The sequence below is a fragment of the Schistocerca americana genome, chromosome X (assembly GCF_021461395.2).
Source record: "Schistocerca americana isolate TAMUIC-IGC-003095 chromosome X, iqSchAmer2.1, whole genome shotgun sequence".
NCBI classification, from domain to species: Eukaryota; Metazoa; Arthropoda; class Insecta; order Orthoptera; family Acrididae; genus Schistocerca; species Schistocerca americana.
In genome coordinates, this window is record NC_060130.1 from 642811844 (window position 1) to 642827141 (window position 15298).

At 38.2% G+C, this 15298-nt stretch overlaps 1 protein-coding gene across 1 annotated transcript in view; it reads right to left on the reverse strand.

Annotated features, from left to right (window-relative positions):
* The window catches only part of LOC124555392 (protein vav), a 166966-nt gene that overhangs the window by 58589 nt on the left and 93079 nt on the right, over positions 1 to 15298 (reverse strand). Inside the window, exons 11-12 of the mRNA XM_047129289.1 lie at positions 14950 to 15152; positions 8507 to 8624 (exon numbers count right to left, since the gene is read on the reverse strand). Of these exons, the coding sequence (XP_046985245.1) occupies positions 8507 to 8624; positions 14950 to 15152 (321 nt within the window). The remainder of the gene's footprint in view (positions 1 to 8506; positions 8625 to 14949; positions 15153 to 15298) is intronic.

Sequence of the window (15298 nt, forward strand, 5' to 3'; positions counted from 1 at the left end):
TTCAGCTTATGCCATTCTGGATAGTCATTCCAAGGTATTTCATGGGCATGAAAAACTCCTGGTTTCTTGTTGGTATGATAGCCAAGGGATTTTTAAACCACTTATGGACATTATACAGGGTGAAGCAAAATTTGCACACTCAGGCTTTCCAGTGCAACTCTTCATATTCCAGCGATAAAAAATATGTCTCTCACAAAATTTCATCCAGTGAGTACATCCGGCAAAAAAAGGACGTTAAAGAGTGGCAATCTGGCAACACTGTAACGACATGTATTGTAACTACCTCTATCAGCACATATTAGTCATGTTGTACAGTTGGTGCAGTGGATAGAGTTTCAGGTTAGCATGCGGCAGGTCAAGGGTTTGATTCTGGGTTGGGGCGCATTTTTTTAATTTGCTAATTTCATTCTGACATTTCATACTGTAATATACACCATTTCTTAGGTCACATGTATCCTAAATTTACAACATTTTGTAATGCTGAACATAACAATATGTGGTTAGGCAAATAAGAAACAGACAGTTGAAACAAATGACCTGACATAGGACACAGCAATTACAAAAATAATATCAATTTCGAGATGCTAAAGTTGATGGCACAGTACAATAACACAAACTACTTGTCATTTATACTACATGTAATACGAGCACTTAGATGTTGCACATTAGCAACCAGTGACAATAATAATGTCCATATAAATGACCGCATGACCTTCACAACAGAATAAGTTGCCCTCAGAACAACAGATGCTCAAAGCGACCTCCCTGCATGTCCAAACATTGTGCAACCCACCGGATCATACAGCTCTCGACCCTTCACAGAAAAGCTGTGTCCACAGTAACAAGAGCAGCATGAAGACACACTACCAATTGTTCCACATTCATCAGCAGAGTAGAGTACACACGCTCCTTCACGTGTCCCCACATGAAGAAATCCAGGGGATTTAGGTCAGGTGAATGTAGTGTCCATACAACTGGACCTCCACATCCAAACCATTTCCCTGGGAATGTTGTGACCAGATACCGTTGCACATTAATTCCGGAGTGTGGAAGTGCACCATCATGTTGGAACCATATCCTCTGCTGAACATGTAGTAGAACATCTTCCAGTGCATCAGGCAGATACCTTCAGGCAGTCTTACCACTTAGGCAACATGTAGGTGCCCAAATACCTGTTGCCCAATATTACGAACCAGATGTTGATACCAAAGTGAACTCGATATCCACAGTCACGAATGATGTGCGGGTTAACCTCACACCAATGGCGGGCATTGTGCATATTGAAGACACCCTCACGAAGTCATCATTGGCTTCCTGTAATTGTTGGAATCATGCACAGAATTGCATCCACTGATGGCGATCTGCAAGATGCAGGTGTTGTGTGGAAGTATAATGAAAGGGGTGCAGCCCACACTCGTGCAGCAAGTTAGCAACTGTGAGTTGCGAGACATGCAGCTGCCTTGCTATGCTATGTGTACTTCCCTGAAGTTCTTGGTGTATGACCTCCAGAACAGCTTCCTCAGTGGCTGGAGTATGGCGAGTCTGTGGACGACCTCTGTCACGCGATAGTGGAAGGAGAGAACCTGACTCCTGAAGGCGGAGCTCCAGATGACAAAACACATTTTTACCTGGATGGCATCGATGAGGATATGTAGCAGCATATTCACAAGTGGCAACACCAGCCAGGTTATCAGATGCACCAAGGACCAGAAGCATATCCACATATTCATCGTTTGTGTATGCCGTATGTCTGCACACAATGAGAAAATTCAATACCCGTGCACATGTACATTGGAGTCTGTCACGGGCGCATTACTTCACTCACAACTAGTCACTATCTGGTGGACAGTGCATACACTATAAACATGCCATCAGTCCTGCGTGCTGTTCCACCTAACACGCATTACCCCTCTGACAGATAGTGTTCTGCATGATTCATCCCGACACCGCTAATTGTGAAATGTTCAGTTTCAAATTGCACTGTTTTCCTAACAGTAATAGATGTGATGTTTCCACAGTCCCTTTGATAGAATAATAATAATAATAATAATAATAATACATAATAACGCATTGAGGTACATACTAAACAGCATGCGGTTACCTGATTCAATGTTGAAAGGCATAATTAGTGGGACCACGGTGATAATGCATACAAATAGTAACCGAGTTTGGACATTAGTCACAAAGCCCATTGCTAGTCCTACTGGTAACGTAAGGCCCTAACAAAATGTAATGGACGTGAATGAGGCAAGAATAATAGTTAATACTAATCTATGGGACCACTGAAGAAAGGTACAAAGAAAACAGGTTTCGCATCTAGTAGATGAAGTGGTGCAAATAAATTCACGCCCACGATGTGGAAAGGGCTTCTTTCACAGATGACCAATCTCCCATTTCTACGATTGCAGAATGTTAGTGCAAATGTTTTCTAGAGGACCCGCTGCAATCGCTGTTGATTATTATGATGTCAGATACTGTACGACCTGAACTACATTTACCAAATAAAAAACATATGCTTCAATCCAGAATCGAATCATCAACCCCCTGCATGCTAACCCAAAATTCTATCCACTGCACCAACTGTACAGCACGACTAACATGTGCTGACAGAGCCGGCCGTGGTGGCCGTGCAGTTTTAGGCGCTTCAGTCTGGAACCACGTGACCGCTACGGTCGCAGGTTCAAGTCCTGCCTCGGGCATGGATGTGTGTGATGTCCTTATGTTAGTTAGGTTTAAGTAGTTCTAAGTTCTAGAGGACTGATGACCTCAGATGTTAAGTCCCATAGTGCCCAGAGCCATTTTGCTGACAGATGTAGTTACCATACATGCGGTTACAGTGTTGCCAGATTGCCACTCTTTACTGTCCTTTTTTGTCGGATGTACTCGCCAGACAAAATTTTGTAAGAGACATTTTTTTATCGCTGGCATGTGAAGAGCCGCGCTGCGAAGGCCAAGTGCACGAATTTCGCTTCACCCTGTGGCACTGATCTTCACCTTCTCTCTCTCTCTCTCTCTCTCTCTCTCTCTCTCTCTCTCTCACTTTTTTACTGAGCTGGTGTTTATTCTCTTCACAACCTTCTACATTTTAACAACAATTTTCTAAGAATAGTACCATTTGAGAAACAACAACATGAGGTTGTTACAGAAATTACATGGCCAGGACAACTAATTTATATACAGCACAAATAGCAGTAGTTCCATCATACCTAACATGGTTGATTTTGCATGCTGTTCCAAGTCCTGTACATATTAATACTTAGTATGCAAAATCCTGCCTCAACATGTGAATTTATGTAATAAATTCTATTTTGTAGTGAAATATATCTGATGTCGTAGTTTATCAGAGGTAGTTCAAAACAGTTTTATTTTCTACTTATAAATAGTGAAAAAGTTACTAATTTTTAGTTACTGGTATTGGGCACCATCTGGTGAAGTCCTAAATTTTTAGTTACTGGTATTGGGCACCATCTGGTGAAGTCCTATTTGGAAAAAGAATGTGCGTAAAAAAAAAATAATAATAAAAAATAAAAAAATAAATAAAAAATTAGGGCTATACCTATACATGAACGAAATGCCTATCAGTGCACTTGTCAAATACAATCTGGTATCACGTCTAGAGGACGGTCATATGGTCTCTTTTTTAAGGTTCACAGCAGGTATGGCAACATACTGTCATGGGACCTAGCATCTTACAAGGGAACCTCCCCATCGCACCCCCCTCAGATTTAGTTATAAGATGGCACAGTGGATAGGCCTTGAAAAACTAAACACAGATCAATCGAGAAAACAGGAAGAAGCTGTGTGGAACTATGAAAAAAATAAGCAGAATATACAAACTGAGTAGTCCATGTGCAAGATAGGCAACATTAAGGGCAAAGTGAGCTCAGGAGCGCCGTGGTCCAGTGGTTAGCGTGAGCAGCTGCGGAACGAGAGATCCTTGGTTCAAGTCTTCCCTCGAGTAAAAAGTTTAATATTCTATTTTCAGACAATTATCAAAGTTCAGGCACTCACACATAATAAACTTCGCTCTCGAAAATTCCAAGACATGTTCAGATTTGCTTGGACATATGCAGGATTTGACGGTCTACAACCGGAAAAATTATAAAACGTTAAAAACATATGTTTTGACAGAGACAGGGAAAACTGTGCGACTGTGAAACTGTTGCATTCATTTGTTGCAGTTTATGTGACAAACTCATCCGTTTTAAGTTCGTTGATGATCGATTAACTCAGTTTTTTTATTACAGAGGGCAGCTAACCCTCTGGCCAAACACGCTGAGCTACCGTGCCGGCTTCTCATTTTGTTCGTTTTCGTTCATTGTATCTGCTCGGGGAGGATGTTGCAAGACACCGGTTTCAGTTCGTCATTGATCCATCAACTCAGTTTTTTTTATTACAGAGGGTAGCTAACCCTCTGACCGAACACGCTGAGCTACCGTGCCGGCTCACAAGACCACGGCGCTCCTGGGCTCACGATATTCTTGATGTTGCATATCTTACACATGCACTACTCAGTTTGTATATTTTGCTTATTTTTTTTCATAGTTCCACACAACTTCTTCCTGTTTTCTCGACTGATCTGTGTTTAGTTCTTCAAGGCCTATCCACTGTGCCAACTTATAACTAAATCTGAGGGGGGTGCAATGGGGAGGTTCCCTTGTTAGAACAAAGAAACGCTTATGTTTGTCTGCTATCCACTATTAGTATTCTGTGAAGTTTTTGACATGTCAATGCAGCATCTTTAGGTATGGTGTGTTTTGTACTATGGTTGTGTAAGATATTGGTAGAGGTTGAGCCTGAATTACCTTGTTTACGAAGATGCCAACCTCAGCAAGCAACTGAGTGGTAGCCATTATCAAATGATTTGTGCACTCAACCTTGTTTTTCATTGTGTGTAGCGTGTTATTTTCTTTTCTTATTTTGAAATGTGTGAACAAACTGGTCCTGGTCTGTCATGGGGTCAGCATATGACTCATACAATACCAGAGTGGATTGGTAATCCCCATGACCATGTATCAGTTCTGTTTTTGCAGAAACACAAGAGGTACAGGCTGGCTGATATGTGAGGAGGCATTAGGACTTGTTCCCCTGCATCACTCCTCTACTCTAGGCACGTTCGTTTACTGTCACAACCATCTGATATGTTGTAAAGTCCGGATTATAATGACCATGCTGAGAGTTTTTCTGTAAAGTGTGAATAGTTATTTAAAGTTTTATTTCTACTTCAAGTACCTTTTGGTTCTATCTGCAGCATTGTCAAGTAGGGGGCACACTGTCCACAAGAGGACTCTAAAATAATCAAGGCTTATATGCTGCAGCTTTGAAATCAGTGTTCTGCAGATTTTATAATTCCTGAACTAGGTAGGAATAGAAATATAATGTTGAGAAATTCCTTAAGACAGAGAAGCACACAGCAAGAAAATGCTGCCTCTTCACAACGGAAACAATAATTTGCTAAAAATCTAACTGGAACCAAAAGAAGAAAACAAGGACGGACTGTTTCAGTGGGGGGGAGGGGGGGGACTGTTAAAAGTTCTTGCAGACACAACTATTCCTCTCAAAAAATGATAGAGAATAAAAATGAATTGCTCCCTTTTATTATTATTGTTGTTATTTTATCGCCAATCACATTTTTTCCTATCAATTTTGTCCTCAGGAATATACCATCGCAATGCTAATTTTACCAAAAATATGTGCTGCATTTTCAGGTCCCTATATAATTATGTACAGGGTTCTACCTGCCGGACTATAAGAAGCACTTTTTTCTTCAAAATTCAGGAGTGTATTATACACGAAATTAATATAAAAATGTCCAGTGTTTGATTTAAAATTCCCACCAATCTTATAAAGGGCCATATATGCTGGGGGAACACATCTCTAACTGGCAACAATGGATTCAACTGGCAGCAGCAGTGCACCAGTGCGTCGAACGTGAGTTGCAGTGATTCACAAGCTTGCTAACACTTTCTCCTCCCACCCCACTATCACCAACCCAGAACACTGTCTATCCTATGATGCACCACTGAAAATTATGATGCCAGTGGACTTCAGTTGAAAGTGATTTGTGGGGCCACAATCAGAAGATGATATATTGAAAACAATGCCAAAACCTCCCAAATTGCGCCAGATGTTGTTGTTCATGTACATGACAAGTGCTGGATGGACGAGGCTGGTGTGAAATTATGGATTATCAGAGAGTGGGAGAGAAGGAAAGGTGCTTTATAGAGAAGAGTTCTCTTCTTGGGCTGGATCAGTTTAGTAGTAATTTGAAAAATTCTGTGAAACAGAAATTGAGACAAGGAAATAAAGAGCTTGCTGTTATTCTGCGAGGAGTAACTTCACAATTGCAATCTCTTCATGTCTCGATAAATAAACCATTTAAAGTGTATGTGAGAGATGAATGGAACAAATGGATGGCAAATGGAACCCAACATCAATTCATACTGAAGGGAGCTTTAAAACCACCTACAATCAAACAAGTATGTCAGCGGATAAAACTGTTGTGGTCTAGAGTGATAGAAGAAATTATTGTGAAATCTTTCAAGAAGTGCGACATAAGTACCGTCCTTGATGGCAGTGAAGACGACAACAATGATGATGGGGAGGAAGAGGGAGAAGAAAAAGGTTCAGATGGCGACTTTCTGGGATTTTAAGGGTGAATTTGGTTTTATAAACCAAGAAGTTTTTTTTTAGTCTGGCTTTGCAATCTCATAATAATAATAATAATAAAATGTTGTTTTTTAAAAAAAATTGCTTAAAAATTAAGGTCCATCTTATAGTCCATAAAACACAGCAGCAGCCATTAACCTTATGCTCAATCAAATATCATGGAAGATATTTAATAAAAACATGATTTGTTCATTAAATCTCATCTGGCTTGATCAGGAATATGACTGGGAATTTTTTTGTTCTGCAAGCATGTTTCCAAGGAGATCAACACAACTGACAATACTGAGAGGCCATTTGATTGACTAGTTGGTCTCACCGAGTGAAATGTCACATTGTTTACAGGATATGAAATTATTCAGAAACTTAATAATATTATGTGAAAAATGCTCCAGCACCAGAAGTTTAAGTTTGAAAAAATGCTGTTACGTGTAAAATCCAATACAGTGTCTTAAAACTAGAGAAATATACTCCACTAAATAAAAATGCACAGTAATATTTAATTTCAATGCCAATGACAAGTGAATGATACCATCCACATCATTACAATTCGTTGAAGGAAAGAGTAGAACAGTACAAGAAGATTTTTGCATATACCAAATACTGAAGGAGTACACTGGGACACTGGAATTCATTACCAAATGAAATGTTCTATAAAGCATATAATTTTGTTCTAAATACTGTATTAACTTGTCACATTCTTATCAAATGCAACTACTCAATATGCAGAAATACTGGTAATAGAGTTTCAAATAATGACAAGTATCCACGGAACTTATGAGCAATCTAAACTGACAAGAAACCTGGGGAAAAAAAGGGTTGTGTTTATCCCATGAGAAATTGTTAAATCCCATAAACTAGTTCTACAACAGAAAGAAAATATTGTGCACTTACCCCCACACCATCCATTTACACATAATGAAAATGGAATAATAGAAGGAATAGTATGAATGTTAAGAGAGACTGGTTTCGGTATGTAGTGGGCTTGTAAATTTTTGTCAGTTTTTCAATATCTATGCTATTCTTTTCTTACACCTTCCAACATTAGTCTTTTTCTTAAATTTGGAGCACCATTAAATAAAATGCATCAGTACACAAACTGCAACAATTCACTGGCTATTTAGTTATTGCAGCAATACACACATTATTTTGCTGTCTCAGCTGTGTGTTTTGTAATGAGAAATAGAAACATAAAGGCTTGTGCCACACATTATACACATCACAATATAATCAGCAGTAAATTTTAGGCAGTTTGTGACATACAAACTATTGCATCAAACAAGTTTGATGGGGAGGTAAAATAACCTAATCAATGCATAATTGACACTTTTGTACACAAATCTTAGTTGGGCAAGATACTCCTTCACAATGGTGTGGTTGCACTTTCCTCTTATGCAGTGGGGTGGAGTTGGGATACAACCTACAGTCAAAAGAGTAAAATGAATTTATTATGTAATTAACTTTTGAATCCAAGGTGTAGGAACACATCATGCAGTACATTAAACAAGATGACTTACTTCTATGATAGCTGGCCACACAGCATGAGAAAAGAATGTGATTATTCTCACAGTGTGTACCATAAGATTTGGAAACAAACATATTTAGCAGCTAATGGTAAAAAAGGTTTTAATGCATTATACATTGGTTTATCATACATAAAATACAGCATGCAGAAAGGCTTTTGAGAGTTAATATTATGAGAATTTATTTGCCTTACATCTTATTGATTCTACTTATATTTAAGAGGAACTAATTAGGTATAAGAAATTTAGTTTTTTCAAGAATTGCGGGGAAAGTCAAGCTTTATTGCAACACCATGAAAAACAATTCTTCTACTTACCTGAAAAATCATTCCTTTCAAAAATTTACTACAATGATTGCACGATGATGGTCGATCAAATGAGTGCATTAGAAATTTATGGTCTGTGCTTTTGCAAACGCTTGGTTCAATATTATCCCTGAAACAAGCCAGATGCAAAGAACTGCTGTGAAGATAAGGAATATGGTGGATCATCATATTTTCAATAAAATTTACAGCAAAAAACCAATGAAAATAATATCTGTCATGGTCTGTTACTTGTAGCAATTTTCTGTTTAGACAAAACTTGGTCAGAAGGTTATATTAACAAATGTCTGCCCATATGCAACTGAATAACACAAATTTTGTTTTTCCAGACACGAGCACCTTAATTTATTTAGGTATCTTTAGTGGCCTGAAACACACTTAAATTCTGGTTTAAATAGAGCTTTTACTTAAATTATTGTTTTAAAGATGTTATATTGAGAGGATTTCCTTCCCAATACTCTCAAGCTGATTTGGGTGTTAATTTTGACAAGCGGTCCACTAATTTCAGTCAGGATATGAATACAGTAAAAGAATTTGAAACATTTATCTGGAACCTATAAAAAGCCGGTGAACAACAAATCACACTCAGAGTCCCACATGCAGTCCACATGATTACACCACCATTAACAATGTTTGAAACACACAATAATCCACCATCAAAACAAACAATACTCACTGAAGTATGCAAGCAATATAGTAACTAAGGACAAGTGACACAGAACAACCCTCAGTTAAGAAAGATATGATTTGGCATGCAACAGGTTATTAGCTGGGCCCCATGGGAGTATCTGTTGGGAAGGCGTGGCCTTATGTGCACTACTGATATCTATTACCTTTGTAGTTTGTCTGAAGAAGATTTCAGATTTTAAACAAAGAGCACTTTTGCCGCTGTACTTGCAAGCACAGATGTGGCAACTGTACTTGCAGTCCGCCCTGGTACCTGCGTAGTCAGCATGACGGAATGTAATGCCAAGGGGCCCAGGTTAGATTCCTGGCTGGGTCTGAGATCGTTTCTGCTCAAGGACTGGGTGTTGTGTTGTCCTAATCATCATCACCTCATTCTCATCGACATGCAAATAGCCGAAGTGGCGTCAACTCAAAAGACTTGCACCAGGTGAACGATCTACCCGACGGGAGGCCCTAGCCACACGACATTTCATTTCAACTGTACTTGTAAGCACAGATGTTGCAGCTAGCACTACATTCCTGGGAAGTGTCCACACACAGACCTTCTTTGCTGGTATCCTAACAACTGAATCTGATGACATTAATGATAGTAGTTGTATTGCCACCCATCCATCCACGCATCCACCCACCCACCCATTCACACGTTGTGCTTCAGGGGACACATTAAAATCGAGAATCTTCGGAGATATGGAACACATCAAGATATACATAAAGAAAAGGAAGCGACTCTTAGAAACTTATTATGTGCACTGGTTGATTGGTTGGTTTGGGGAAGGAGACCAGACAGCGTGGTCATCGGTCTCATCGGATTAGGGAAGGATGGGGAAGGAAGTCGGCCGTGCCCTTTCAGAGGAACCTATGTGCACTGTGCTAACAATAAATGTAATGCAGTAAATTAACAGGAAAGCCATAACTTTGGAAGAAAAAAAGAGTTTACTATTTCCTGAGTCGAGTTAAATAGCTGATGTTGATCTCCTAATGATAGGTTAATATTTACTTATATAAAATAGCTACCTCTGTATGCAACAATTGAGGTTTATTTACAATACTTACTAGTTATTCAATCTACACAAGGAGAAATCAGTAAAGATAACCAAGGAGAAATCTGGAAATTGAATTAAAGTTAAGGGAGAAGATATAAAAACTTATCATTTTCCAGTAACTGTAACTCTGGCAGGGATGAGAAAAGATCTGGAAGATATCTGAATGTAATAGATAGTTTCCTGAAAACAAGTTATGAGATGAATATCAACAACTGTAAAACAAAGGTGAAGTAGTGTTGTTGAATTAAATCAGATGATGCTGGCGGAATTAGATAAGGTAAAGGTGTTGCTGTTTGGACAGTAAAATAATTTATTATGTCAGGTGCAAAGAGGATCTAAAATGCACAATGACAACAGTAAGGAAAGCTTTTCTGAAGAGAAAAGTAAGTTAACATTATTTAAGTGTCAGAAAGTCTTTTCTGAAAGTACTTGTCTGGAGTGTAGTCTTATTTGGATTTGAAAAAAGGATGATATATATAACACAGGCAGGAAAAGTACTGAAACTTTTAAAATGTGGGCCTTCAGAAGAACAGTGAATATAAGATGGGTAAACAGGATAAACACTGAGGAGGTACTGAATCAAGTCAGTGACAAAAGGCTTTTATGACACAACTTCACTAAAAGAAGGGGTGACTTGACAGGAACATGCTGAGGCATCAAGGAACAACTGATTTCGTATTGGAGGGAGGTGTGGGGACAGTAAAAGTTGTAGAGGAAGGCTAAGCCTCGACTGTAGTAAGCAGGTTCAAATGGATGAAGGCTGCTGTAGTTAGAGATGAAGCGACTTGTGCAGGGTACACTAGTATGGAGAGGTGCCCCAAACCAGTCTTCAGACTGATGACCACCACCACCACCACCACAACAACAACAACAACAAAAACAAAATGAAATACTTGTCAAGCAGCTTTATTATGAAAGTTGCCACTCACCACATAGCTAACAGAAATTTTCAACCCTTGAACCTAGATAATCAGAAAGTTTGAACAAGGCATGGATAATGACTAATGAGGAATGTTTTAGCTTATTTTATTATTTTCTTTTGAACTGATGGGGATTCTCAATTTCTTGCTTTATGTTGGTTGGCAGCTAGTTGAATAGCTTTGCACTAGAGTACATAACATTTTTTAATGAATTACGTCTAGATCATTTCACACATTACTAATTTTGGTTCACTGACTTTCAACAGATCATCTTGATGTTAAACATATGATACAGTATATTTCATTACAGTGATGAGACACAGTGTCTCTGGTGTTTGACATCAAGATGATATGTTGGTGGCCAATGAGCTGAAACTAATAATATGTACCTTAAAATAAAAGTATTTGTGATCTAAATTGAACTAATTAATAAAAGTACCAAAATGATCACTGTTTCTTACACAGAAAGTTATTTTTCTTTCTTGTATTGTGACTATGCAAATCACAGATCAGCTGAACCTAATTTTTATTACCAATAATGAAAATCGGAGCTAATGTATTCAAAAGTGTGCACAAGAATTCATTATGGAGTCTTCTGTAAGGTGTGCAATTAATCTGCTTTCTTCTGTTATGCTCCAGTTAATGGAATCCACCTTACCACTTTGATGTACTATAATTTTTTCCCCCAAATTCACATGACACACACTACGACAGACAGAGATGTTCTTAGAGCACATGAAGCACAACTGAGGAGCCAGGAAGGAAGTCAATCCATAAGAGGCTTCATCACAATTTCCTTTTTCCTTACATGCCACTTTAATGTGGCTAAACTATAGGCATTTAAAGCACCAGATTGGGTCAACACATAAAATATCACTTTGAAGCACATGAACTAAATCTTAATGTGCTCAGGGGCCACTGGTGTACATATTACAAACCAGAATTAAATCAGTTGTTTTGATTGTCTTCTCACTTTCACTTCAATAATTAGCTCTCATTACTCTTCTAGCTTTTCAACAGCGTTCATTTGTATTATGTTTTCGCATGATACTTTACTAGAATTTAGGGTAGTGTGCATCTCTATCATAATCAGATTACTACAAACAGCTTAACTAAGCTTGTTGGGAAGTTGTGCTTTCTGTTAAATTTGGCAATTTGATAACCTCTCAGCACATTTCCCTGTAATAACTGTACCTCCAAGAGACCTCTGGATGTAGAAGTGTGAAAGCTCTCTGCATGATCAAACTTCTCTTCCAACTATTTTAAACACATTGTGGAAAGGTGTCAGTAAAGAACATTTTATTCTTGGCTTTCCATAAGGGCTAGTTGTCCATGATATTTTACAGGTTAAATGTTGACACAACCCATTGTTACGGAAATGGAAGCTGACTCAGAAAGAACCAAAGAAGTCCCAACTAGTTTAATGCAGCTGGTTGTGGCAAGTGCACAAGACGTCAAACACTAATGATTGCTTTGCTGTAACAGCCACACACCTGCTTGGCATGTAGCTTACATCAAGAATATGATTAGTTGCCTCGCAGAGGTGTCAGCCAGTTTGCTATACTCATGTTTAAGCCAAGATCACTGCATAATGCACAATGTTCCACTGTAGTGCCTAACAATGGTTATAGATATTGCAAAAACCCAGATTTATAAAGAATATGCAGTTACCTCCACCTTTCACAATATGCTTATTTCCATTATCAGCAGACAAGAAATGGAGGAACAGATGAGAAATATGTGGCAAACCTAATCTTGGTTAGGCTGGAAACTAACATCTGAAACACACATTCCAATCACCACCTTTTAGACACAGTTTCAGAAAGCAATTGCTCGGCTAACAATTCTGCATTACTATAATCCATTAGACATACAACAAAGATGCAGTGTTCAGTGGTAAAAGATATGCTGCATGGTGAAGGTCATGTATAGTACTGAAGGTCTTTTTCTGCATTATTCAATCATTCACATTACTGGCAAATCTGTGCATTCTGCATCTACAAGTGATATATTGTAAACCCTATTTTTGTTGGCCCAAGTCCTCCTTCAAGGATAATTTAAAGCTTTCATCTGTCAAAATTCAGCATGTGGAATGCTTCCATGCTTTCAGGGCTGACAAGCAAGCAATGAAGAGTAAAAATAATATCACAGACATTGATAAATATATTCCCCAGACCAAAGTTATCCTTACTTTAAACTGACCAGTTCCACATCAAAATGAACTATTGTGTGCATGGACAATGAAGCACAAGCAAATTACTAGTTAAAAAATATTCATTAAGTGTAAAGCCAGACTAAACATAATATATGTGAAAGAAGAATGTGTCAGGGAAAGTAATGAGGAAGAAGAATTGAAAAATATTCATGAAACAAGAAAAGAAGAGAAAATAGGGATTTGAAGCAATTAATGGAAAAGAGTGCTGAACACAGAGTTATTAAAGTCAACAGTGGAGGCAGAGGGAAGATAACATGAGAACAGAAATATGGAGATAATGCTGAAACATAGCAATGTACAGGGTGTATATAAAGCCTGGGAACACTTTCAATTATTGCACAAGAACCAAATATTGTACAGATATCATACATACGTCATTTTGAAAAGAATCCCTGAAAGTTGTGTTTTTTTTTCCATGTATACTGCCTCAGCGTAGTTTGGTAATTTGCCAACAGTCAGCGTTAGTCGCAAACACGGAGCTGCCGCATCGATGGATCAGCCGTGCTACAAAACGGGACAGCTGTTTCATGAAATGGCCTCCTCAATCACCAGATCTCACTCCGTGTGACTTTTTTCTGTGGGAACACATTAAAGATCTGGTGTATGTACCACCTCTACCACGTGATATAGCAGAGCTCTGAGAGAGAATATGGAAAGCAACTGACACAGTCAACAATGCCATGCTGGAACTGGTATGGTAAGAATTCGATTCCTGTATTGAAGTTTGCCAGGTCACTCATGGTTTGCATAAAAAATAAATAAATAAATAAATAAAAACTTTTCACAGTTTTTCTTCAAAATGCAATATGTATGACATCTGTACAATGTTTAGTTCTTGTGTAATAAATAATTGAAAGAGTTCCTGGACTTTATGTACACCCTGTATATGGGAGGATGTTTAAAAAGAAAACAAGCCGCAAGTGTTAACATGGCACAGTGGCTTTTAAAAAGCATGGAAGAGGAGCTGGCAGGCTGTGGGTTGGGGAGTTTACTACTTACACAATTAGAGGTGTGAAGTAAGTGTGCAGGGAACTGCTGTCATGCTCTAAACCATGCTTTGTAATAAAATGCTATGTGTCAAAGCTACGAACTAAAACGATTACATTCAGCTTAGCACTATCTTAATTGATGGAAATGGAAAGTTTTCTTTCTTTTTTAGGATACTACTGCTGTAGCTCTGGCATGTACACCACAGTTCAGATGTAAACACACAATTCAGGAAAGATCTCAAGGCAGGGTACAATGCTCATGTCAAAATAGGTAACCATTTGTAAAGCAGCACAACAGGCCATCCACATTTTCCGTATAGAGCTGCAGCAAGTATAAAATAGGTTATCAAGGTTAGTGAGATAGAAATGTATAAAAATATAAGGACTATAGCCAGAAAATGAAAATACATTTCCACTGCTGATACATCACAAAATGAATATGCTATAAATGGCCATTTAACTGCTTCATGAGTAAATAACCCTAAGTCTGAGATGTTCGATATAACACGCAGAAATATTCAAGTTATGGTTAGGGTAACAAAATGTTTCTATACAAATTTTTAAATATAAATTTTGTACTTACAATGCTTCCTCAATTGCTTTTATGCACTTCCTTTTAGCATCATCTGTGCGAGCGTACATAGTAAAGGCAGTATGTTCACCTTTTTTAACAAGAAACCACTGGTAATTCCACCTTGAATCTTTCCGTAGGATAGCACGGTTAATAGTGTTTTCAACTTTGTACTCACTTAAGTAAAGGTACTCCCTAAAAGCATAAAGGTCACCCTGAAACCAAGAAAATACTCTATCTAGAACATGCATCTTCAAACACTGAACTGAAAGACTGAGTTATTTCCTGAGGAACCAACATACTACTTGGACTAATCCTGAGAGGTTTTAATATGTCTTCAAAGCTAATCATTCCAAGATAT